This window comes from Pimephales promelas, chromosome 2 (assembly GCF_988280905.1).
Source record: "Pimephales promelas chromosome 2, fPimPro1.hap1.1, whole genome shotgun sequence".
NCBI lineage: Eukaryota > Metazoa > Chordata > Actinopteri > Cypriniformes > Leuciscidae > Pimephales > Pimephales promelas.
In genome coordinates, this window is record NC_142770.1 from 32,444,794 (window position 1) to 32,471,392 (window position 26,599).

The following is a 26,599-nucleotide window of genomic DNA, read 5'->3' on the forward strand; positions in this document are numbered from 1 at the left end:
ATCAGTGTCTGCTTTAGTTGGGCTCTTGACACTTTTACTTTCACTTTAAACTTTGTTTGACTGCTGTTATTAATTTATAACAGTCAAATGAACAAAAAAAGTGTGATCTGACAGTGTAGGTTGTGTTTTGGCATAATCATGCTGTGATCTGTATAATGAAACTTTTCATATAATTTGGTTTAACTTGATAGCAGCATTTTAGTGATTATAAAGCATATGACTATCAATATTTTTCTGATATTCCAAAATATTTAATATAAATTATTCTGATCAAATCACTTTCAAATGCATTTATATAGAAACACAGACATCAATAATCAGCCTGTGAATCTCAACCGTGGTGACCACATAATCCTTGTTGCCACCCATCACAACTCATTAATGGCTCCCATCATGCATGACTATCATCATGTATGAATAAATTATGATCTGAATTGTCTATGTAAGTTACTTTTCCTAATTGAATATTCTGCTCGTCACCGTTGTTGAGAAGCATTGACTGAATCTTGAGGTCTGTGTGTGCCTTCAATAAAGATTTTTTTAACAACTTTTAAGAAATCCTTTACATTATAAATTCTGGATATCTGTGCAGAATCTCAGTTATGCTGTAACCAACAAAATAAATCACAAATACCAAATTCAAATGACGATTGTCACAATATAACCAAAACTATTAGTTTGTATGTTTTTTTCTTTGTTCATCTGACTGTTTTAACTCAGATACAACAGCAAAACAAAACCTAAAGTTAATTTAAGGCTCAAGAGCCCAACTAAAGACTGATCTCTGATCTCTACACTGATCTCTATAATGGTAACCAATTACGATTTTCACCTTCAGAGATTCTGATGGTATGGTGACTTCAAATGAAACACAGAGTTAAACCTCTGTTAATTCTCAATGAAATCTTCTGTAGAAGTCTGACAGAAATAAAGTCAGTCTGGTTAGTAATAAGTGAAGCTGTAATGCTGTTTGTGGAGTTGTTTAATCCTCCTCTGCTGAGATCTTCAGAGATTTAATGTCTTCTCTTCAGGTGATTTCATCTAAGACTGTGTCATCTCCTTTTCTGTTCTCTTCAGAGGAGTAAAGTCCAGGTTCAGAAAGTAAAAGTCCGCCTCAGTATTTTGTTCCAATCACCTGGATTTGCTTATTAGCAGTTTTTCAGCCAGGAGACAGACATCAGCCCTAATCAACTGTCGATCAGTTCATGGCTGGAATAAACACATGGCAGGACTTCTACTTTTTTTCTACTTCTACTTCTACTTTATACAACACTGCTCCCACATAGCAAACAGATCCGGAACGGATCTGCCGCGGAGGTAAGAACCAGGTCCGGAACGGAGTCCACTTGCACAGCGCAACGGATCCGGAACAGATCCGGATTGCGGATCCAGACTAGATCTGCGGCAGACCCTATCCGGATCCGATCTGGACCCGTTCATTTTGGAATGAAAACCTATCAGATCACTCATTCAAAACTAGTAATCTGGCCAAAACTACAAAAATATTTCAAATCTATTGGTGGGCCAACATTAGATAGACTGCCCACTAAACAACATGATGTCCAAAAGATGTCTTTTCAACGTCTTTGTCACAAAAGTCGGATGCTGAAAAGACGTCCACTGAGGAGCCAGAATTAAAGTTTTTATGACGTGTTTTTTTTTTACGTGTTCTGCACGTCCGATGTAGACGTTCATCGAACCTTCGTACAAGTTTAAAAACTAGGTCAAATGTGGCCATCGTGTTTAAAACTCATGTTTATATCAATGTCATTTCTTTACATTGTTTAGATGAGGTTTAGATGTTGATATGTTTCATTTTAAGAAACCATTGTGGTGATGAGTGTTTGCTTTAGTTGGGCTCTTGGTCCCAATTCATCTTACTTTAACTTTACTTTGGTTGTAGTAACTGTGTGATTGTATAACACTATTGTTGTTGCACAGAAAGCCAAGAAAAAGTGAGATGCTGGCATCAGCTTGTTGATTATCATTGCTAAGTCACAAAGTGAGCATTTGATGTTGTGTTTAGACTTTAGTCTTTATTTCTGCCATTTATAACCACCTATCTTGTGGAACTGTGTTATTTGTATACCATTAAAATTAGCACTTATTAGAAGATGAATAAAAAAAAGCTTGTTAAACAATGTTATTAGGAAATTTACCTTATAGTCACACACATACATCAAGATTTTGCGTATGTATCACAAGAACGGTGACAATAAAAAAAGCTTCATGCTGCAATGCATGATGGGTAGTTTTCAAAGTACAAAAAATCCTTGATTCCCTCCCAAGCTTTTTTTGTTTTGGTTGTCACCGTTGTTGAGAATCATATGCAAAATCGTGATGTCTGTGTGTGACTATGTGACATATTTGCTCAAAACATTGAGTACACATGATTTTTATTGACCTTCAAATAAGCAACAATTGTAATGGTGCTGGTCCAAATAACGCAGTTCCACAAAATAGGTGGTTATAAACAGCAGATATAAGGACAAAAGTCTACACACATCATTAAGAGCTCGCCCTTTGTGTTTTTGTCATCATCAACAAGGAGCTGATGACAGCCGATTTTACTTTTTCTTGGCTTTCTATGCAACAATAATAGTGTTATACAAACACACAGTTACAACAACCAAAGAGAAGTTAAAGTAAGAAGAATTGGGACCAAGACCCCAACTAAAGCAAACACTCATCACCACAATGGTTTCTTAAAATGAAACATATCAACATCTAAACCTCATCTAAACAATGTAAGGAAATGACATTGATATAAACATGAGTTTTAAACACGATGGCCACATTTGACCTAGTTTTTAAACTTGTACGAAGGTTCGATGAACGTCTACATCGGACGTGCAGAACACGTCAAAAAAACACGTCATAAAAACTTTAATTCTGGCTCCTCAGTGGACGTCTTTTCAGCATCCGACTTTTGTGACAAAGACGTTGAAAAGACATCTTTTGGACATCATGTTGTTTAGTGGGCAGTCTATCTAATGTTGGCCCACCAATAGATTTGAAATATTTTTGTATATTTTCATTCCAAAATGAACGGGTCCAGATCGGATCCGGATAGGGTCTGCCGCGGATCTAGTCTGGATCTGCAATCCGGATCTGTTCCGGATCCGTTGCGCTGTGCAAGTGGACTCCGTTCCGGACCTGGTTCTTACCTCCGCGGCAGATCCGTTCCGGATCTGTTTGCTATGTGGGAAAATACCAAAACCGAAGAGAGAATGCAGCATAGATTTTTACTGTAACAGCATAAACATTTTTTTCTGTTGTTTTGTATATAGACCACTGTATGTGCAACTTTGTGTTGATTGGGGAGTATGAAATGTGCAATCTATTTCCCATTGTTTTTGTGGGAAAAATACAGTAAAATATATTTGTTACCGTGTATGTCTGGGTATAAAAACAATATTCTCAAATATTTTACAACACACTTATGTACGTAATGTCTGTAGTAAGTGTAACCCTGAACAAAAAAGGCCCAAGTCATTATGATGAATGGAGAAGAAGTGTTTTACATTGAGCACATCAGTGTTTAACTAGCTCTTATAAATGTCTATTCATATAATGGTTTGTGTGTGTCATTTGAAAACAAAATAACATTTTGAAAATATATAGCATCGTTTTGAATGTAAAGTTTCATTTTGCACTAGAATTGAGGGGTTTTGCCGATTGTGTGTGTGTTTTTAGATTTGTGTGTAGAGTTCTGAGAGTATGAGGCATACTTGCAGGAAATGTGTGTATTGGGGATTGCCCCACTGAAAACTGGTGGACTATGCTATTGACCGCTGCAGAACTCTGGTCAAGGAGTCGGAGTCATCAGAGAGAGTTTAAGTGTTTAATGCACAAGAGTGACCATACTGGTACATGGTAGTTTTTTGTCATAAACTTTCTCTTGCACATGAACGCTGTACATGAACGCATGCACAATATGATGCTCAACTGGTGTAGCTTAGTGAATAGGCAATTACACTTAGATCGTACGTGCTGAGAACGCTGCACTACGTTATCTGCGTACAACGCAACTTAAAACGTCACCCACGTAACCAGTTCAATTTCTAAAGGGAGAGAATTCGCAACAGCCGCCCCCACAATTGATCAGCAATTGGGTAATCAAGAGAATTCTCTAACTGTCTGTGGTGTTACCTTCTAGAGCAGGCAACTGTATCAAGCGTGCAACTGGTCTAATGTAAGCTTTACCGTCAATGACAACTTCAACAGTTCGCACACATCCATCACTGCTGGGCAATGTCTTCCGAACTCTGCCTATGGGCCACTGAGCTCTAGGGAGTTGCGGATCCACAATCAGTACAACAGAGTCGACCTCCAGGTTTTCGGAAGCTTTATGCCACTTCTGCCTTGTCTGAAGTGTAGGCAAGTAGTTTTTGGTGAACTGTATCCAGAATTGATCCGCCATGTGTTGACAGTGACGCCACCTCCGCCGCCCCATGTCTCCTGGAGCATACGCCACCTGAGGGAGAGAGGCATCCCGCCGCCCCATAAGGAGAAGGTTTGGAGTATTCGGATCGATGTCGGCAACATCTGTCGATGCATATCCCAGAGGTTTTGAATTGAGAATTCCCTCCACTTCCACTAGGATTGTGGACAGAACATCCTCTGTGACTGCTTGGTTCCCAACGGCTACCTGGAGAGCATTTTTTATAGAGCGGACCTCGCGCTCCCATATTCCGCCAAAATGAGGAGCGCTGGGCGGGTTAAGCTTAAAGTCAATTTGGTGGTCTGCAAGACGGATTTGGAGTTCTGACTCCATACTGCAGAAGGCTTCCCGTAGCTCTCTTTCTGCCCCGCGGAAGTTGGTGCCACAATCAGAACGGATCTCGCGAGGTTGTCCTCTTCTGGCAATGAGCCTGCGGAGTGCAAGAAGGAAGGCATCGACATCCATCGAATTAAGAAGCTCGATGTGAACTGCCCTGGTTGTGAGGCATTTGAAGATCAGGCCCCAGCGTTTCTCATTTCTCCTTCCTATTTTGACCAGGTACGGGCCAAAGCAGTCAACACCCGTTGAATAAAAGGGTGGGCAGAGTAGACGGAGGCGTTCGGGTGGCAAATCTGCCATTTGTGGTACCTTTGGCTGCGCTCTCCAGCGCTGACAGGGCTGACAATGGAGTTGATGGTGCTTGATAGCCTGGCGTCCTCTGAGAATCCAATACTGCCTACGTATCTCAGCATAGACTCTCTCAGCTCCCGGATGTAACAGACGCTGGTCAAATTCTTGAATAAGGAGCTTTGTTACTGCATGTCTTGGGTCCAGTACAATGGGATGGATTTGTTCTGGGTCTGAGTTTGCAAGCCTTCTTAGACGGCCCCCGACTCGTATCAGGTTGGTCAGGGGGTCCCACTCTGGAGCGAGGTTAACTAATCGACTGTGCGCAGGAATACATTTCTTTGCTTTAAGGGCAGCTACCTCTTCCGGGAAGCTCTGAGCTTGACATGCCCTCAGCAAGACAGCTTCCGCCTCTCTGTTAGTCATTATTTCACTGTTTGATGCGGCCGCCCCTTGACAGGCTTGTAGAGTTGCCCTTACTAACTCTCGCCAGGTCTTGAACTGTGTAACATCGGGGAGGTTGGACTCCATTCCAACTGCCATAACAGAGTAGCATGTTAGGCCTTTCAATTCAGAAACTACTTCTGACGGTGCAACTTCAGGTCTTTTGGGCCAGTGCTCTGGGCTTTGTTTCAAGAATGGAGGCCCTTGACTCCACCGACTGGGCTCGGACAAACTTTGAAGGGTTTTGCCTCTCGTTATGTCGTCAGCTGGATTATCCTGCGTGTTAACATACCTCCAAGAGCTGTAGTCTGTTAATTCTTGAATCTCGGTGACTCTTGTTCCAACGAACACCTTGTACCGGCAAGAGTCTGACTGAATCCACTCTAGCACGGTCATGGAGTCTGTCCACAGAATTGTCTGACTGATGGAGAGTGTCAGCTCATCCCTCACCAGTTTGGCCAGCTGAGCTCCAGCTAAGGCAGCGCAAAGCTCCAGGCGGGGTATAGACTGCTGCCTCTTAGGTGCAACCCGTGATCTGGCCATTACAAAGGAAACATGAATGTCACCGCTGGTTTGAATGGCCAAATATGCCACTGCCCCGTACGCTCTTTCAGAGGCGTCGCAGAACACATGAAGGGAGCTGTGCTGTTCTGCTGCAGTTGTGGAGGCTGGCGTGTAACAGCGAGGAATGGAAACTGTAGCGAGTTGTTTAAGCTCGCTTTCCCAGTCAGTCCAGGTGGCCTTAAGGTTTGGCGGTAGATCTGGGTCATCCCAGTCTCTCTTTTTAGCCCACAACTGTTGGATGATCACCTTTGCTCTGGTGGTGAATGGCAATATGAACCCCAGTGGATCATATTGGGACGCCAACACCTGGTAAGTAGCTCTCATCGTCAGTTCTGCATGCTCAATGAGTCGATAATGATAGCCGAGGGTATCAGCTGCGCAATTCCACCTGAGGCCTAATGTAGGTTCCACAAGGTCAACACGATTTTGCACCAACCACTGCTCTGTGGCTGATGACCGGGCTTCTGTCGGTAGATGAGCTACCACCGCTGGATGACTGCTAGCCCACTGTCTTAAGTCAAACCCTCCTTCTGCTAACATGCTGCGCAACTGGTCCACAGCTTGCTTGGCTTCTGAGACAGTAGGGAAGCTTGTCAGGCAGTTATCCACGTAGAAGCTTTGGTGGACTAGCCGTTGCAGCCCTGGATATTTGGCTTCAGAATTGCAAGCGTGATGTTGCAGAGCAAAGATGGCACAGCATGGACTGCTTGTAGTACCGAATGGAAGAACCTGCCACTCGTATACATCTGGAAGGTTTCCACTCTGCAGATCTCTCCAAATGAAACGGAGAAAGGGTCTGTCCTTCGGCAATAGACGGACCTGATGGAACATGCCCTTGATATCTGCGCTCACTGCCACAGGATGCTGTCTGAATCTCAGGAGTACTCCTAACAGCGATGGTCCAAGTGTGGGACCTGGGAGGAGCTGGTCGTTCAAGGACAGGCCATGGTATCTGAAAGAACAGTCCGAGAACGAGTTCTGAAAGAACACCAGTCGATGTTTATTGTTATGACTCACGAGATGATGGGGCAGGTACCATGCCTCTGTTTGTGTCGCTTCCGTCTGGTTGAGCTTGACCACGTAACCTGCCTCTATGAGTTTGTCAATCTCTCCTGAATAGATTGAGGCCTTGTCAGGGTCCTTCTGGAGTCTCCTTTCAGTGTTCCTCAGATTTGCAAGGACGGACTGCATGGAGCCCTTAAGTTCTGGAGTCCCTGGGTTCCACAGAAGAGGTGTGGCGTAACGCTGTACTCCCTTGACATTGACTCGCTCAGTTTCAGATGCAAGCAACTGCATAGCAGTGTTGTATAAAGTAGAAGTAGAAAAAAAGTAGAAGTCCTGCCATGTGTTTATTCCAGCCATGAACTGATCGACAGTTGATTAGGGCTGATGTCTGTCTCCTGGCTGAAAAACTGCTAATAAGCAAATCCAGGTGATTGGAACAAAATACTGAGGCGGACTTTTACTTTCTGAACCTGGACTTTACTCCTCTGAAGAGAACAGAAAAGGAGATGACACAGTCTTAGATGAAATCACCTGAAGAGAAGACATTAAATCTCTGAAGATCTCAGCAGAGGAGGATTAAAAAACTCCACAAACAGCATTACAGCTTCACTTATTACTAACCAGACTGACTCAAGTCAGTCTGGTTAGTAATAACCCAAGTTGGCCTTCTAGAGGAAAGTGGGGTACAAGAACTACCTGTCATCATGATGCTCATGGAAGTAACCGCCAATGCGGGGCAGAGGGTTGGAACTTTGGTAGATCTTGCATCAGATACTAACTATATAACCCACAAGGCTGCTGGACGCTTGAGGTTAAGGAGCGAAGATGTCACACTGATAGTGCATGGAGTTGCTGGAATGGCCATCAAGGTGAAGACCAAGCGATATCTGCTTCGAGTCAGAATAAAGACTGAAGAGGACAAAGAAAGAGCACATGAGCTTCTTTGTTACGGCTTGGATGAAATTGCTAAAGTGCACAAGGTCATAAAACCTAAGCAATTGCAGAGATTCTTTCCGGAAGTCAAGCTTGAAGAGTTGGTAAGACCTAAAGAGATTGAACTTCTTATTAGCCATCGAGAAGGGAGATTAGCCCCACAACGAGTGAAGGTTGTGGGGGATCTTGTCTTATGGGACAGTCCTTTGGGAAAAACAGTAGGTGGCGCTCATCCAGACTTATTTGAAGAGATTAATCTATCTGCATATGAGTCCAAAACCCATTTTGCTCGCTCCATGAGAACAGCCGCTGTAAAATATGAAGAGGAAGTGGGAGGAATTGAAATGCAAGAGATGTCCAAGTCAGTCCAACTACCCCAAGAAACCAGAGCTGAGACAAACATTGCAGCTGTTAGCAACCGTGAGTTCTTGGAATGGTGGAAGTGGGACAGCATAGGGGCAGCTTGTGAACCGATGTGTGGAGCTTGTCGCTGTGGGAACTGTCAGCCAGGTGGTAAGGAGATGACACTGGTAGAGGAGAGAGAACTCGAAATTATAAAAGGGTGTCTTACCTATCTAGAGAATGATGCTCACAGCAAGTCTCCTCATTGGCACGCAAAATATCCCTGGACTGAAAATCCAGCTTCCCTTCCCAATAATAGAAGTGGAGTAGAGGCAACATTTTTGAGAACGGAAAAGCAGCTCAAGAGGGAGCCAGAGTGGAAAGTCGCTTATACAGCTCAAATTCATGAAATGGTGGAACGCGGAGCAGCAATCAAGCTCACTGAAGATGCAATTAATTCCTGGAATGGACCAGTATGGTATGTGAGTCACCTGATTGCACCAAATCCTCACTCCGTTACGACTCCAGTGCGCTTGGTATGGAACAGCAGTCAGAAATTTAGAGGAGTAAGTTTGAATGATCTTCTTCTGAAAGGCCCAGATTTTCTTAATCCAATCAGAGCTGTACTTCTGAGGTTTAGGAGAGGAGTGTATGCTGTCCTTGGAGATATCAGGAAGATGTATAACTCTGTATGGCTGGAGGAGAAAGAAATGCATCTACATAGGTTTCTGTGGAGAGATGATCAGAGTGAAGAAATAGGAGAATATGCAATCACCAGAGTTAACATCGGTGATCGACCGGCAGGGTGCATTGCACAGTTGGCCATGCGTGAAACTGCAAAGCTGACTAAGTTTTCTCATCTACATGAAGAGCGCAAAGTCATCGAAGAGGATAGTTATGTGGATGATATTCTGACTTCCCACAATGATCGGAAACAGCTGGACAAAATAACCGAAGGTGTTGAGGAGGTCTTAAGAGCTGGAGGGTTTTTCTTGAAGCACTGGATTCGGTCAGAAGAAAGTTGGAAGCCTGGTGATGGTGAGTCAGTAGAGTCAACAGAAGAAGACAGAATTCTAAAACTTCCAAACCAGCTGAGGGATAAAGACAACAAGGCCCTTGGAGTTGGGTATCTGGCAGAAAAGGATACACTTTACATCATGACATCAATTAACTTTTCCAAGCGAAAGAAGAAAATGAGGATAGGACAAAACCTCCTCAAAGAAGAGGTCAGGACCAAGACTCCTAATCCTCTGACCAGAAGAATGCTACTGAGTCAGGTGGCAGGATTGTATGATCCGATTGGCCTGGTCACACCGGTTAAGCAAAAAGGGGCCATCCTTGTACGAAAGGCATTTCAGGAGGCAGGACGTGGAAAGTTGGCCAAAGATACATGGGATGAACCACTGTCAGAAAACCTCAGAGAAGAAGCTATTGAAGTGTTTGAGGAGTATGTTCACCTAAGCAAGGTAACGTTTCCCAGAGGCATAACACCTAGAGGCTGGAAAGGAAAACCGTTGGGAATCACGTTCTCTGATGGAAGCGATAAGACCTATGGAGCTGTAACATATTTCAGGTGGGAAACAGACCAGGGTATTGAAGTGAGGCTAATTGAGTCCAAGGCCAAATTGACTCCTTTGGATCAAAAAGGGGAAGCAGTCAAGGCTGAGATGTGTGGTGCAGTTTATGCAGCAAGACTTAAAAAATATATTGAGAAACATTGCCAAGTGGAAATTGACCAATGGTTCCATTTGGTGGACAGCCAAACAGTGTTGGGAGCTATTCAACGGGCTAGCTATGGCTACCAGTCCTTCTTTGCCAATAGGATTGGAGAGATCCAGAGAACAACGCTAGTTAAGGATTGGTGGTGGATCCCAGGTGACATAAACATTGCGGATATTATCACAAGGGGAGGTAGTCCAGAAAGCCTAAAACAAGATTCTGCATGGCAGAGAGGGCCTGTGTTCTTGAAATGGCCAGTGGAGGATTGGCCAATTAAGTCAGCTGCTGAGATTGCAACTGCTGCAAGAGAAGCTATTAACAGACTTCAGAGGAAAGCATTCTCTGCAGTACTAACCAGAAGTCTGGCTAAGAAAAAGAAAGGCTCCGTCCTCCTGGAGAAAATTAAAGTGGGCGTTCATGAGGGAGGAGGAAATGACCTCATTGCAGATTCAGGCAATTCTGCAAGTCAGAAGGAAAAGGCTAAGATTGCTCCATCTGGAAGGATATATGACTGCATAGTAGCAAGTAAGTTACTTGAAGTTGAAAGATTCAGCAAATTGTCCAGACTGATCAGAGTTACTGCTTGGGTGCGTCGAGCTGTGAAGAAGTGGCTGAAGATAAGAACTAAGACCTTGGGTTCATCAAAGTGGGAGGTAAAGTCTTTGGAAGAAAGAGTCAATGAAGCTATCTTGACGGTAAGAGAACAGGAGGATGCCCTTGAAGATCTCTTTCTAGCAGCCCAAGAGAATGTGATTTTTTTCTGATACTACCCTCAGTAGGTTGGCAGTGTACAAGGATGAAAATTCTGGACTGTTTGTTTGTGGAGGAAGAATTCAAATCTTCAATGAGGATAAGACTGCAGTTCCAATCTTACCATATAATGCATATGTATCTACACTTTTGGCTCAGGAAGCTCATCAAGTAAACCATGAAGGAGTGGCTGGAACTTTGTTGAGAATGAGAAGAAAAGCTTGGATTATAAAAGGCCGCAGACTAGCTAAGAAATCCGTAGACTGCTGTGTGACCTGCAAGAAGGCAAGGTCGAAGCAATGCCAACAGATTATGGGAGACCTTCCACCAGAGCGGTCAGAACCAGCTGGACCATTTGAGTTTACAACCTTGGATTTGTTTGGACCTTATTGGGTAAAAGATGAAATAAAGATGAGGGTGAGACTCAAAGTTTGGGGAGTTGTCTTCTGTTGTATGGCATCAAGGGCTATCCATACTGATATTGTCAGTGACCAATCAACAGAAGGATTTCTGCTGGCATACCAAAGATTCACAGCTTTAAGAGGACATCCTAGGAAACTGTGGTCAGACTCAGGATCAAATTTTATCGGGGCCAAGCCTGTTCTTGAGGATCTTCATAAGTTCCTAGAGCGACAAGACAGAGAAAAGTTAGGAATTGAAGCAGCCAAGAAAGGCACGGAGTGGTCTTGGAAAATTCACCCGGCAGGTTCCCCTCACCGGAATGGTGCAGCAGAAGCGGCTGTCCGTTTAGTTAAGCGGGCCCTACTGAATCTAGGCTGTAACAAAGTTATGTCATGGGGGGAATTTCAAACTTTTCTTTACACGGCAAGCAATTTGGTCAATGAAAGACCTATTGATGCCAGGACACAAAGTCGAGAAGACTGTGTGGAATATGTAAGTCCAAACTCTCTTCTCCTGGGTCGTACTGGGAGAAAGGGGGATCAAGGAAGTTTTGAGTTTGAAGGCTATCCATACAGAAGGCTAAGAATCATCCAGGAAGAAGTCAACAAATTCTGGAGAAGTTGGTGTCAGCTGGAAGGTCCTAACCTCTTTGTAAGAAACAAGTGGCATACTAAAGAGCGGAACGTTGCCGTGGGAGATGTGGTATGGGTGGCTGACCAGAATGCTCTAAGAGGTCAGTACAAGATGGCCAGAGTCGTCGATATAAATGCAGACAAGAAAGGAACCGTGAGAGATGTAATGGTCAGAGTATTCCCCAGCTATCCTGTCTCGATTGTTAAACCAAACCAAGCAGAAACCGGCAAGAATGTCAAACCAACAAAAAAGCATTGTGACAAAATTCCAGCTACGATTCTGCGTAGGGATGTGAGACGTTTGGTAGTTCTGATTCCCATTGAAGAACAGTAAAGACATTTCAGCTAAGAAGTGTGTGTGACCTCCTTCGGTCAGTTGACCAGGAGCTCAAGTGGGAGGTGTTAAGTTGAATTTGAGAGAAAGAAAAAAAAAAAAGGAAAAAAAAGAGACATGGTTAAAAAGTATAAATTCATCATTGGTAAAGAAGATTTAAGATCAAAATGAGTGCAGCCTATTGGTTGGGAGCACATGGTGCAACCTGGGAGAATCAAGGTAGCTGATTGGTCATTGAAACTCCACATCTCCAAACTCCACCAGGTGTGTGTGATTACTGGGAGCAAGAGGGAACTTTGTTTGCAGTAAATGTGCTTCTCCTACTGAAGTTGGTGGGTTTTGGTGTTCAAAATACCAAAGGAGAAAGACTGTTGAAAAGCCACAATGTTTCATCAACTTTGAGATGCAACTGGTAGGACAAAGACTTATTTTTATTTAATGACTACATATTTTGTGTATGTTTGAAAGGTGTTTAATGCTAGTAGTTTAGCATTTTACTTTCTAACTGCATAACAAGCTTCTTTATTTACATTGCTGTTGAGTTGCTGTGTAAATTGTGAATGTTTGACAATGGTGTTTGTACTTTTGTTGCACTTTGTAGTGACTCGTATCACATATCTGTTTCTGTGTAGGTTATTAAGCTAACCTTCTGGAATTATCATTGAGACAAGTACAAAAGAAGATCTAGTCAATGATGAGAGATTTTCAATAAACTGCTTCTATGATGAAGAACCAGATGGTTTGAGTTATTCCATGCACCTTCAGAGTTGATTGAGGCCTTTTTCAAGTTTGGGCAGACATTGAGGCAAAGAAAAACCCAGATAACTTGACACACACACAGACCTCAAGATTCAGTCAATGCTTCTCAACAACGGTGACGAGCAGAATATTCAATTAGGAAAAGTAACTTACATAGACAATTCAGATCATAATTTATTCATACATGATGATAGTCATGCATGATGGGAGCCATTAATGAGTTGTGATGGGTGGCAACAAGGATTATGTGGTCACCACGGTTGAGATTCACAGGCTGATTATTGATGTCTGTGTTTCTATATAAATGCATTTGAAAGTTATTTGATCAGAATAATTTATATTAAATATTTTGGAATATCAGAAAAAATTGATAGTCATATGCTTTATAATCACTAAAATGCTGCTATCAAGTTAAACCAAATTATATGAAAAGTTTCATTATACAGATCACAGCATGATTATGCCAAAACACAACCTACACTGTCAGATCACACTTTTTTTGTTCACTTGACTGTTATAAATTAATAACAGCAGTCAAACAAAGTTTAAAGTGAAAGTAAAAGTGTCAAGAGCCCAACTAAAGCAGACACTAATCTCCATAACGGTGGCTTACAATTTGTGATTTTGTCCTTCAGTGATTCTGCTTGTGATCATCAGGTGTCTTCAATAATGCTCAATCATCACTAAATTAATCACTTAATTATCTCATTAACTTTAACACTCTTGAGTCTTAATTTAACACTCATATCTGCATCATATCTTCCATCTTAAAGCAGGTGAAGGTGATTTACTACTAATCAAGGAACCGGCTTCACTGATTAGACGCGCATAACAATATTGTGCGATATGTCACCCAAGCCTAGTTACAGGTTTTGTTTTTTGAAATTAATTTGTCAAAATAATTATTATATTCAAATACCACAGTGAATCAGGCTTTTTCATGATGATTATAAAACCATCACCAGGTAATGTTCTTCACCTGATTCCGTTAAACTTTGTTACTGTAAATGTGTTTGACAAACACACTGTCACAGCAGACAGAAGAGATCAAATATATAATAAGTGTAAAGAGCCTGTCTAATGGAAACACTAATCACTGTTATGGTGACTTTAAATGAAACACAGAGTTAAAATCTTCTTAGAAGTCTGACAGAAATAAAGTCAGTCTGGTTAGTAATAAGTGAAGCTGGTAATGCTGTTTGTGGAGTTGTTTAACCCTCCTCTTCTGAGATCTTCAGATTTAATGTCTTCTCTTCAGGTGATTTCATCTGTGTCATCTCCTTTTCTGTTCTCTTCAGAGGAGAAAAGTCCAGGTTCAGAAAGTAAAAGTCCGCCTCAGTATTTTGTTCCAATCACCTGGATTTGCTTATTAGCAGTTTTTCAGCCAGGAGAAATCAGCCCTAATCAACTGTCGATCAGTTCATGGCTGAAAGTAAGACATGGCAGAATTTCTACTTTCTACTTCTACTTTACAACTCTGCTGATATTGCTTTGGGTGATGTACATTTTTCCTTTTTTAATGTTTATGCTCCAAATATTTGTCAAGAGCGTATCATGTTTTTTAAAATACTTTATAATGCTTTATCACAATGTCCTCAGGAAAATATTATTGTACTTGGTGGTGATTTTAATTGTACTGTTAATCCATATATGGATAGAAATCATGATGAACCTCATCCACCTTCTGCTGACAGTTTAAAGAAACTACTTAATGATCATTATTTAGTTGATCTATGGAGGGAGGCATATCCTGGGGTTAGACAGTACTCCTGGTTGAAAGCTAATTCAAATAATATGTCAGGGGCTAGACTTGACCGTTTTTATGTTGCTAAAGACAATAGGGGAAAGTTCTTTAATAGTTCAATTTCGCCATCTTTTTTATCAGATCATCACTATGTATCTATTAAAGCTTCTATCTCTCTTCCTAAATTCTCTAATTCACAATGGCACTTTAATAATAGATTATTGCAGGATTGCACCTTTATTCACTCTTTTAATCTTTTCTGGAAAACTTGGAGAGAGGAGAGATGCAGTTTTCAGTCATTGAGTCAATGGTGGGACATCGGCAAAGTTCAAATTAAGACTTTTTGCCAGCAATACACTGCACATAGTACTAGAGCCCTTAAAGAAAAAATGAAGTCTCTGGAAGAAGATATTCTTGGGCAAAGCAGTGATTCTACCCTTAATAATTCATCTTCTATTGACTCTATTGCAAGAGATAAGATCCTTTTAAAGAACTTATTGGAGGAACGAGGAAAAACAGCCCTTCTAAGGACCAGGTTTGCCCAGCTGAATGACATGGATGCTCCAACAGTTTTCTTTTTTGGACTCAAAAAAAGCCAAGAGAACAGAAGATTTTTCATCAGTTGAAGATGCCATGTGGTGGAGTTACAACTGACCAAAGGGAAATTCAGGCATATGCTCTTTCTTTTTATGAGAATTTATACTGTTCCGAGAAATGTGATGGAGCTGTCGCTGATGAACTTTTATATGATTCAACTAAACTATCTGAAGAGGATCAGGATGACTTGGATAGTCCTTTATCATTTGGAGAACTTTCTCAAGCAGTTCAGGAGATGTGTTCTGGGAAATCGCTTGGGCTTGATGGACTTTCTGCTGAGTTTTTCAAGACCTTTTGGAATTTAATTGGACAAGATCTGTATGGTGTTTTTCTTGAATGTATTGAGAAGGGAACTCTTCCTTTGAGTTGTCGAAGGGCAATCTTAACACTAATCCCAAAAAAGGGTGATCTTGGGTGTCTAAAGAACTGGTGTCCGGTATCTTTGATCTGTGCTGATTTTAAGATATTGTCAAAAGCATTAACTAATCGACTTAAAAAATGTATCGCATCAGTCATTCATAATGATCAAACATTTTGTATACCCAAAAGATCGATTTTTGACAATCTCTTTTTATTGAGAGATATTATTACTGTTGCAAAAATGCATAATTTGGACATTGGTTTTCTATCACTAGACCAGGAGAAGGCGTTTGACAGGGTGGACCATCAATATTTATTTAAGACCCTGGAGGCTTTTGGTTTTGGTCCTTATTTTGTGTCTCTCATCAAAATGTTGTATAATGGAATTTTCAGCATGTTAAGACTTAATGGTTCCCTAACTAGGCCTTTCTCTGTAACCAGGGGAATAAGGCAAGGTTGCCCTCTTTCAGGTCTTTTGTATTCAATATCAATTGAGCCTCTCTTAGCTTCTCTTAGGAGGCAGCTAAATGGTGTTAATATTCCCAGTTCCCCCAGAGTAGATCCAGTTAAGCTCACGGCTTATGCAGATGACATAACAGTAGTCATAAAAGACTCGAAAGATGTTTTAAAATTGATATCTTCTCTAGATAGATTTAAAAAAGCTTCATCTGCATGTATTAACTGGGGGAAATGTGCATCTTTGCTGTTGGGAGATTGGCAGGGTGGGGGACCTTCCCAGCTCCCACCACAATGCAGATGGGCCCGAGATGGCTTTAAAGTCCTTGGTCTTTACTTTGGGACTAATGGATACACAGAAAAGAATTGGGAAGGTCTTTTTGATCGGGTGATTCTTAGAATTCAGAAGTGGCGTTGGATTCTTCCGCAACTTTCTTATAGAGGGAGATGTCTGGTTATAAATAACTTGGCAGCTTCATTGCTATGGCATAAATGTACTGTTTTGGATCCCCCCAAAGAATTAGTTGTTGGTGTTCAAAAAGCATTTGTTAACTTTTTTTGGGATGGTTGCCATTGGCTTCCTCCAGGTGTCCTATATCTCCCTGTGGCAGAGGGAGGACAGGGACTAATACATTTAGAATCTAAGATTATGTCTATGAGATTGCATTCACTGCAAAAACTCCTGTACTGTTCAGATCATGTGCCTTGGGTTGCTGTTGGTCTTCATATACTCAAGAGTCTTGGAGGAATTGGTCTTGACAAGCAGTTGTTCTTAATGCAGAAATCCTTTGTGATGAAGACGCAATTTTTGCCTTTCAATTTTTATGGATCTGTTTTTAAATCATGGGATTGTTTTACACTGTTAAGAGAAGAGGATAAGCATTATGGTATTGCAGAACCTCTTTTTTTTAGTCCTCTTTTTGAAGTGCCATTTAATATGTCATCATCTTTAATCAACAAATTTTTGAATGCTGGCATCACAAAAGTAATGGACTTGATTGATCTAATAAAAGGTCAGTGGCGAACTGAACTGGAAATTGCTAATCAAGTTGGGCTAACTTCGGTTAGAATTGTGGAGGGATTTGTTAGGAAACTTAAGACCTCTTTTCCTCCAATGTTGACTTCTTTTATAAATAATGTTTTTCTGAATGGTTTTACTCCTCAGACATTTCCGGAATTTAAGGTGGTTCTTAAAGATTGGGAATCAGTTGATGATACAAACTTAACAAACTTATTGAAAGGTTATGGGGATTTGGCTTTTTTTGGTATTGAGAAAAAAATGTTATATCATATATGTGTGAAGTCTGTACATCTTGGGCAATTGAAACAAAGACTGGACACTAAATGGAGGACTGTGCTTTCTATTCCTGATGAGGTATATCCATCTTGGAGATTATTGTACAAACCTCCTATCTCCAAGAGATGTGGAGACCTTCAGTGGAGGGTATTGCATTGTATTATTGCCTCAAATTCTTTTGTCTCAAAGCTTAATGAGACTGTTTTACCGATATGTCCTTTTTGCAATGCAATTGACACTGTTTTTCATGTTTTGTGAGTGTCTTAGACTTTGTTCATTGTTTGAACTGTTGGGTGAAATCATTGCAAAATTGGGTTTTTCGTTTACCAATAGTCTATTTATATTGGGTTGCTGATACAGGAAGTCTTGGCAACAACAGTGTACACTTGCCAATTTTTTAATAGGACAAGCTAAACTAGCAATTTTTAAGACGCATCAGTGCAAAAATGCTGGAGAGGATGTAAGCATGGTGTCTCTTTTTAAGTCTTTGGTGAAGTCAAGAGTGATAATTGAATATACCTATTATCGTAACACCAATAATATCTCTTATTTTGAATGGAGATGGGGTGTTGGAGCAGTTCTGGTGACTATAAGTGAATCAGGGAATTTGTTTTTTAATTGGTGATTTTTGTTTTGTTTTTTATTTATTGGATAATTTTTGTTTTGTCTAGTTTATTTTTGTAAATTAAAGAGTGTCTAAAAGTCTCTCTCTCTCTCTCTCTCTCTCTCTCTCTCTCTCTCTGCTAATGTAGGTTAAGCTGCTGTGTTATGACAGATGAAGGTTGTTCTGATGTGTCTTCAGCTCTGAAATCAAACCCGTCACACCTGAGAGAGCTGAACCTGAGCAGGAATAAACTAGGAGACTCTGGAGTGAAAAACCTCAGTGATCTACTGATGAACCCACAATTCAAGCTGGAGAAACTACAGTTAGTGTCATTATACTGTACAGCAATTACAGTGTGACTGAAGTTTATTTATTTGAAGACAGCAGGGCTTATGTTTCATTGGTTATAGCAGTGCACTTTCTGGGTTTCCCTATTGCTCACATTTTTATGTTTTGTTAATCTACACTGTGTAATTATTCTGTGGCTTAGTAAATATCACAGTAATATTTAACTTTATTAACTTAATAAAATCTCTGAATATCATTTGCTTGATTGTTTGAGCTAAACGTACCAAAATAATTGACTAAAAATCCAACAGTTAATTTCATCTAAAATTTACAGTTATATATTTTTTTTTTTCACTATTAGAATTTATTATTTGACTAACCAATAATTTATGTATAATACACTTAACATAATTGTGAAATTTCTATCAAAATATTTGAGATTGGAGAATTAAACTTATATGTTTCAAGAACCACAAATATTACTTAATTCAAATCAGTATCATAAATATATTTAACACACTCTTGAGAGATTGAGCAGATTTACTCAGTTAAAACAATTTTATTTGTTAATGTACAGATGCAGTTACTCAAATCTACTTAATTTTTTACTTACATTTGCTCAGTTTATACAGTGTATTGTAATTGATTTCACTGCTTTAAAATGTAATCAATATTTTTGATTGTTTCACCAAAATAAATTAGTAAATCATATAAAACCTTTTAGAGTGTAGATAGTAATTGTTTAATTCCCAGCATCTGATACAATGCACTGATTGTGTACACACAGAAATCTGCCTTTTCAACAGAGAATAGAGAAGAGAGACGACAAATAAATAGTTAGAAATGAAAGAGAAGAAACAGTGTCTTCCAGCGCACAGAACTAGTGTGACTGGGTTTTAAAACAGACTATTCGAAACTAAATGCTGCTGTAGCTCTTCAATAAGATGATCATCATAGATGTGAACTATTGTTATTTCTCTGTCTTCAGTCTGAGTGTATGCAGTATTACAGAGAAACAGAGTCTCATCCTGACTTCAGCTCTGAAATCAAACCCGTCACACCTGAGAGAGCTGAACCTGAGCGTGAATAAACTAGGAAACACAGGAGTGAAGCACTTATGTGCCGTACTGAAGGATTCACACTGTAAACTGGAGAGATTGAGGTCAGTCACATTCACATACAAGAATCAAAATGCTTAAAATCACTTCAACTGTTTAAACTTGAACACATTAACATTATATTTGAACAAACATTTTCACCTTAGTATTTTGTGATCTGGTGAAATAAAGATGAAGATCTCTCTTCCTTTGTCTGTTTTATTTGCTGATGAAGATGATGTGACTTTACAGAATAAAGAGTGTCTTATTTTCTTCATTCTCTCTCTCTCTCTCTCTCTCTCTCTCTTTCGGAGCGGATGTTGGGAGTGAGTGCGTGTGTGAGAGACACGTGTGGGAGAGCGTTTTGCGTTTTTCAAGCTTTTCTTTCTTTTCTTTATTTCTTTATTTTCCTTTTTGTTTTACACCTCTGATCACATATTTAGGGGTTAGGGCAGGGGCGAAAATTTCATCAAAATGTTGGGGGTGACAATAAACATAACAATTCTCAAGAGCAAATTTTGAAGGGGACACCAATAATACAGGCAAAAACATACAGAGGAAAGCCTTACTACTATTATTAGTGTAGCATGGAGACCATTTCATTATAATTCTTAAAATTTCTTTCTGGTTTAAGCCAGCGGCGAATCTGTTTACATACTCTCCTCACGCAGCGCAGCGATTTCATTTCATTCATTGACTCATTATTTAACTATATTAAATGATATAAACCAACTAAATCACAGTAAAAGCGTTACAATATAAATGCACAGCGCACCCGGACTTTCTCATCAGTGTATGGCCAGCAATATTGTAATGTTTAATGACATGAAGATAATGTCTGTTCTAAGTTATTATTGTACTGTACAATTAAATATAATCGTTGCTGAGTTTGCATTCTGAAAACTTTACCTCAGAGCATCCGTTTACTGAATGAATTGAGAATCTCACCTGAAAAATCCAATAACACCAGCAATTGCATTCAAGCAGCTGATTTCTGTAAATAAATGCAAAACTAAATGCATATTGCAGCATAGGGCGAAGTCAGGATCCGTCAGCACCGATTTGAGACAAAAAATAATTTAAATTGTATATAAAACTATGTAAATGGCGCTCTGTGGCGCAGCAGGGTTTTGAACACGGTCCTGACTGAGCCGTTGCTGGGCGCCGCGGACAGACGCCGAACGGCGCCGCCGGTGTGTGTACACTCATAGAGAATAATGTGTTCGAATTTTAAAGACGTGGCGCTGCGCGACGCGACGCTTCTCGTCCGGTGTGCGACCCCTTTACTGGAGTTCCACAACTACTCAAAAACTATGTTTTTCTCTCCGGCCACCGGAATGTGTGTGTCTAAGGGGACGGAGGCGTCTGAGGTAAAAGGGACGGAGGCAGTGGACCAATGCACTGTGAGGCAAGGGAGGGGGGTCTCAAAATGTTTAGAACGCTTTTTTCGATATTGCCCCGTTTGCATTTGTGTTATTTTATTTCTTAATTATTTTAAGAATATATCATTACATTATTTACAATACACATATTTTAATGTTTTTTTTGCGGGGGACAACCCTCAGATAGGGGGGGTCCTGACCCCCCCGACCCCCCCGCGATTTCCGCCTATGGGTTAGGGTAGGGATAAGTTCAACGTGGGGTGGGTGTGTGTGTGTGAGGCCGTATGACGTCTTCCCCCGCGGGGGGAGCGTCGCCTCTCACCCTCCGAAATGGTTTCAGGTGCGCCCCGGAGGCGAATACTTCTATTGAGGATGTTCTCCTTGCGGTAGGAGCCAAGGTTGGTAATGATAATATTAGTTCTGCTTCAAGAATGAACAAGGCGGTCGTTGTTTTTTTGAAAAGTGAAAATCAAGTAAAAACCTTAATTGAAAGTGGAATATGGATCAATGAAACGTATGTGCCGATTACACCGTTGTCAGCACCGGCAACGAAAATTGTAATCTCAAATGTGCCCCCATTCGTCGGCAATGAGATTATTATTAAAGAGTTGACTAGATTTGGTAAAATTGCCGGCGCTATAAAAGAGATTCCTTTAGGGTGCAAAAACGCTGCACTGAAGCACGTGCTATCTTTTAGAAGACACGTTTACATGTTTTTGAGCTCTCCCACTAAAACGCTTGACGTATCTTTTCGGATACCTCATGGAGAGAGCTCATATATGGTGTATGCTAGTACGGAGACTTTGCGTTGTTTTGAATGCGGGGATATTGGTCATAAACGTTTCACTTGTCCGCACAAAGCGCGTAATGATGAAGAGCGAGGCCAAACTGAAACACCTGATGAGATTGTGATGGAAAGCACACCGCAACAGTCTGGAACGGCAGATACAAATACCGAGGTAAGGCCAATTGTTTTGGAAAATATTGTCATTGATGCTGTGGTTCCAGGCTGTAGTGGTGGTGGTGGTAAGAGTGATGTTTGTGTTGGGGTAGTAGGCCAAGTACAGGAAAATGAGACGCATGAGGGGCAAAGTGAAGAGATGGATGATTCGTCAGAAGCAACTGTAGAGAGTTGTAGAGATGATGAGTCATTGGCTGATGTTGATGTGGTAAATTGTTGAAGTGATCTGTATTCAGTTGAGCAGATTAATGCATTTTTGGATGAGACTAAGGGTAAAAGTGTTGAAATTGGTAAGTTCTTTCCAGATGGGGATAAATTTGTGTTATCTGTTATGAAAGCGAGACAAGAATGCAGTCTAGAAGTATTATCCCAGCAGAAAAGGTTCAGATTAAAAAAATATATAACAACAATTAGGCAAGGAGGAGTAAAACCAGGCAGGGCTGTGAAACGCCGGGCTGCGAAAGGAAAACAAAAATAAGTGCACAATGGGTATCTATCCTTCTCCTGGTATTCTTTTCACAATTCTGTTGATTTCTGCTTTCCTACACTATTTCACTATGGATGTCCTAAGAATGGGGTCCCTTAATGTAAATGGTCTTAGGGCAAGAAATAAATGGGCGATGTTAAAAGAATGCATAAAGCTAAAAGAATTTAATGTGATGTTTCTACAAGAAACACACAGTGACATAAACAATAAAGTAGACTGGGGTTTGTGGTTTGATGGTCAGTGTGTTCTTAGTCATGGGACAAATTTTAGTGCAGGGGTGGCAATTTTGTTTTCTCCTGAATTAGATGTAAATATTTTATCAATTGATGAATTAGAAAAGGGGCGACTTCTTCTAATTAAAGCTAAAATAAAAGATATGTGTTTTGTCTTTGTTAATATCTATGCACCAAATATTGGTAAGGATAGAATTAAGCTTTTTGAGATGTTAAAAGATACTCTTGTTTCTCTTTCACAAGAAGATGTTTTAATTTTAGGTGGAGATTTTAATTGCACCCCTGATTTTGTTATTGATAGGATTGGAAAAGAACCACATCCTCCTTCTGTTAAAGTTTTGAAAGCAATAACCTCTCAGTTTGGGCTAGTAGATGTGTGGAGGGAAAAAAATAAAAACGTGAGACAATATAGTTGGCTTAAAGTGGCAGTAGATAGAGTTAGTGCGGCACGCCTGGATCGATTTTATTTACATAATAGTCTGTGTAATAGAGTGATAGGTGCATACATAACACCCTGCATTATCTCTGATCATCAGCTCATTTCAATGAATGTTGTTTTATCAGAAACAAAACCACAATTCTTTTATTGGCGTTTTGATATTAAATTACTTCAAGATGTTAATTTTTATGAGAATTTTAAAATGTTTTGGAATTGTTGGGTTGAAGAAAAAAATGATTATGAAAATCTGCTTCAGTGGTGGGAAATAGGGAAAACGCAGATTAAGGTTTTCTGTCAACAATTTATGGTACATACCTCTTGTAAAGTTAAGTATGAAATGGCAAAATTAGAGAAAGATATTTCAAAAATTCAAAATATGTTAATTGATCAGAATAATGTAAATTTACAAGATGATCTTAGCCAGAAGAGACAAGAGCTAAGTCAAATGTTAAATGAAAAAGTAAAAAGAGCTCTTGTAAAATCACATTTTGTTTCTGTACATGACATGGATGCTCCCACAACATTCTTTTTTAATTTGAATAAGAAGTGTATACATACTAATTATATGCATGCATTACGCACACCTGATGGGAATGTTACTTCAGATCCTTTGGAAATGAGGAGACTTGCTGTTGATTTTTATGTGGACTTATATGCTAAAGAGTGCACAGGTAATTTTGACACTGATGAACTTTTTAACAACTTGCCTGTGCTGGATGAAGAAAACGTAAAGGACTTAGACTCTGATCTGTCTTTTGAGGAAGTTACAAAAGCAGTGAATCAACTTTCATCTGGTCGTGCACCAGGGATCGATGGATTACCAGCAGAATTTTATCAAACTTTCTGGGGAATAATCGGAAAAGACTTTTTTAAAGTTGTACAAGAAATCTTTAAAGCTGAGGCTCTACCTAAAAGTTGTCAACGAGCAGTGCTCTCTCTGATCCCAAAGAAGGGAGACTTGTGTCTGCTAAAGAACTGGAGACCAGTAGCTGTTTTATGTTCCGATTATAAAATATTATCTAAGTGTTTGGCAAACAGACTTAAAGGTGTTCTTGATGTTTTAGTACAAAAAGACCAAACATACTGTGTACCAAAAAGGTCTATTTATGATAATTTATTTTTAATGAGAGATATTATGGTTTATGCTGGAATATATAATGTTGATTTTGGTCTGCTTTCTCTGGATCAGGAGAAAGCCTTTGATCGTGTAGATCATCACTATCTTTTCAAGGTTCTTAAGTGTTATGGGTTTGGAGAACATTTTTTATCATGGATAAGAATATTATATGCTGATGCTGTTAGTATGGTTAAAATAGGAGGAGGTTTAAGTGTACCAATTCAAATGAATAGAGGGATAAGGCAAGGGTGCCCTATGTCAGGTCAATTATATACTTTGGCAATAGAGCCGCTACTTTGTTTGTTAAGAAGAAAATTGACAGGTATTCTTGTGAGTAATAAGCCAGAAGCTGATACTATTAAACTTTCTGCGTATGCAGACGATATTACTCTAATGGTTAGGAATTCACATGATGTTCAAGTTATAAAGGAGGCTTTAAAGATGTATGAAGGACAATCATCAGCCAAACTAAATTGGCAAAAAACAGAGGCATTATGGTGTGGGTGTGAAAGAAACCCTTTGCCTGAATTACCAGGAAATGTGAAGTGGGGGATGACTGGTTTTAAAGTTTTAGGAGTTTATCTTGGTAAAGATGAATGCAAGATGAAGAACTGGGAGGGGTTAGTAGAAGGAGTGCTTGTAAAGTTGTCTAAATGGCAATGGCTGCTACCCCAGTTATCCTACAGGGGAAGAGTCCTGATAGCCAACAATCTTATAGCTTCCACCCTTTGGCACAAGTTGATGGTTTTAGACCCTCCAAAAAACATAATTGAAGATATTCAAAAGACTCTTGTTAAATTTTTTTGGTCAGGACAACACTGGCTAAAAGCTGCTGTCTTATACCTTCCAGTTCATGAGGGAGGACAAGGATTAATTGACATTTGGTCAAGGATTGCTGTTTTCCGATTGCAAGTGGCACAGCGTTTTTTATATGGTCAGCATCAGCAGTGGATGGACGTAGCATGTGCTCTGCTGCAAAAAACCAGAAGAATGGGGTTGGATAAGCAATGGTTCGTCATGTCCTTGGATGGACTAGCATTGGAAGGATTGGTGGGCTTTTATAAGAGTGACGGGAAGGATCCAATCAGTGGATATATGAAGAGCCTTTATTTTTCAATCCTTGTATCTCTGTCGAGTTGCTGAGCTCTGCCACTGTAAGATCGGCAATGTTGAAAGCAGGAGTATCCAAAATCTGCCATCTACGCAGGGGACTGAGCTGGATATCTGTGGAGGAACTGGCACAAAAGGTGGGCTTCAGGTCTGAACGGCTTATCAAGAAGATGTTGGAGGATCTTGAGGAGGTCCTCCCTGTTCCCATAAGGGATATCATGAAAGTTTACCCAGTGGAGAACTGTTATGATGGTGGTAATGCCCATTTTCCTGAACTGCATGTTTCCATAAAAAAAGAAGACTGGCAGGAAGATGGCAGAAAGTTGCTTTCAATGGAGATACCAGAACTGAATGTTTTTAGCAATTTGAGCAGACAAACACTTTATAGAGCTTGTGTAAAAACTATAAATTTCCAACATCTTAAGGATGTAAGAGACACTAAATGGACAATGGTGTTTGATTCAGGCTCTTCCCCGAAAGGTAGCTGGCGGTCCCTGTACAAAAGACCCATTGAGAAAAGGGTGGTTGATCTTCAGTGGAGAATTGTGCATGGGATTTTAGCTACTAACAGACACAAAGCACTCCTTAATGTCTCAGATGATGAGGGTTGTCCTTTCTGTGGGGTACCTGAAACTGTTTTTCATCTTTTTATTGAGTGTCAACGTTTAGGAATAATTTTGGGTTTTATGGAAAGCTGGAGTTGACAGCTCATGGGAAAGTTTAACCGAGAATTGTTTATTTTTGGTCCCAAATATACAGCAAAATATAAATCCAAAGTGGTTTTACTAAACTACTTGTTTGGTGCAGCAAAGCTGGCAATTTGGTGTACAAGAAGAAATAAGGTGGAAGGGAGGGAAAGTGTGGACATTGTTTTGATGATGAGAGGTTTTATAAAGAAGAGATTAATGATGGAATTTGCGTATTTTAGCCTCATAAATGATGTTAACTCTTTTTTTCATGTGTGGGGAATTGATGGTGTTTTATGTGAAGCTGATGATCAGAGTGGTTTTGTATTAAATTTATGAGTGTTCAGGTTTTTTTTTTTTTTTTTTAATGTGAATGTTTTAAGGGTTTTTTTTTTTAAAAAAAAATATGTTAATATTGATTAATTAAAGAAGATCTAAAGTCAAAGTCTCTCTCTCTCTCTCTCTCTCTCTCTCTCTCTCTCTCTCTGCTAATGTAGGTTAAGCTGGTGTGATATGACAGATGAAGGTTGTTCTGATGTGACTTCAGCTCTGAAATCAAACCCGTCACACCTGAGAGAGCTGGACCTGAGCGGGAATAATCTAGGAGACTCTGGAGTGAAAAACCTCAGTGATCTACTGATGAACCCACAATTCAAGCTGGAGAAACTACAGTTAGTGTCATTATACTGTACAGCAATTACAGCAGTGGCGGGCCGTGCATTTCACACCTAGGCCGTCTTTCATTGGTTATAGCAGTGCACTTTCTGGGTTTATTAAACTAAAACA

At 40.1% G+C, this 26,599-nt stretch overlaps 3 protein-coding genes across 5 annotated transcripts in view; 2 read left to right on the top strand and 1 right to left on the bottom strand.

The window, feature by feature from the left end:
• Positions 1–26,599, bottom strand: part of LOC148997204 (ribonuclease inhibitor-like) — a 361,305-nt gene that overhangs the window by 264,169 nt on the left and 70,537 nt on the right. The window lies entirely within an intron of this gene.
• Positions 1–26,599, top strand: part of LOC120488949 (NACHT, LRR and PYD domains-containing protein 3) — a 75,870-nt gene that overhangs the window by 47,798 nt on the left and 1,473 nt on the right. For 2 of the 3 annotated variants that reach the window (XM_089121956.1, XM_089121959.1), the window contains exons 8-10: positions 18,162–18,335; positions 19,290–19,463; positions 26,311–26,484. In XM_089121956.1, coding sequence (XP_088978082.1) covers positions 18,162–18,335; positions 19,290–19,463; positions 26,311–26,484 — 522 coding nt within the window. The remainder of the gene's footprint in view (positions 1–18,161; positions 18,336–19,289; positions 19,464–26,310; positions 26,485–26,599) is intronic. The other variant, XM_089121963.1, reaches the window with a different exon arrangement.
• Positions 7,891–12,931, top strand: LOC120468822 (uncharacterized). The gene is made up of 2 exons (XM_089121967.1): positions 7,891–12,608; positions 12,829–12,931. Exon 1 carries the CDS (start codon positions 7,942–7,944, stop codon positions 10,840–10,842), a length of 2,901 nt encoding a protein of 966 aa, XP_088978093.1. The 5' UTR covers positions 7,891–7,941; the 3' UTR covers positions 10,843–12,608; positions 12,829–12,931.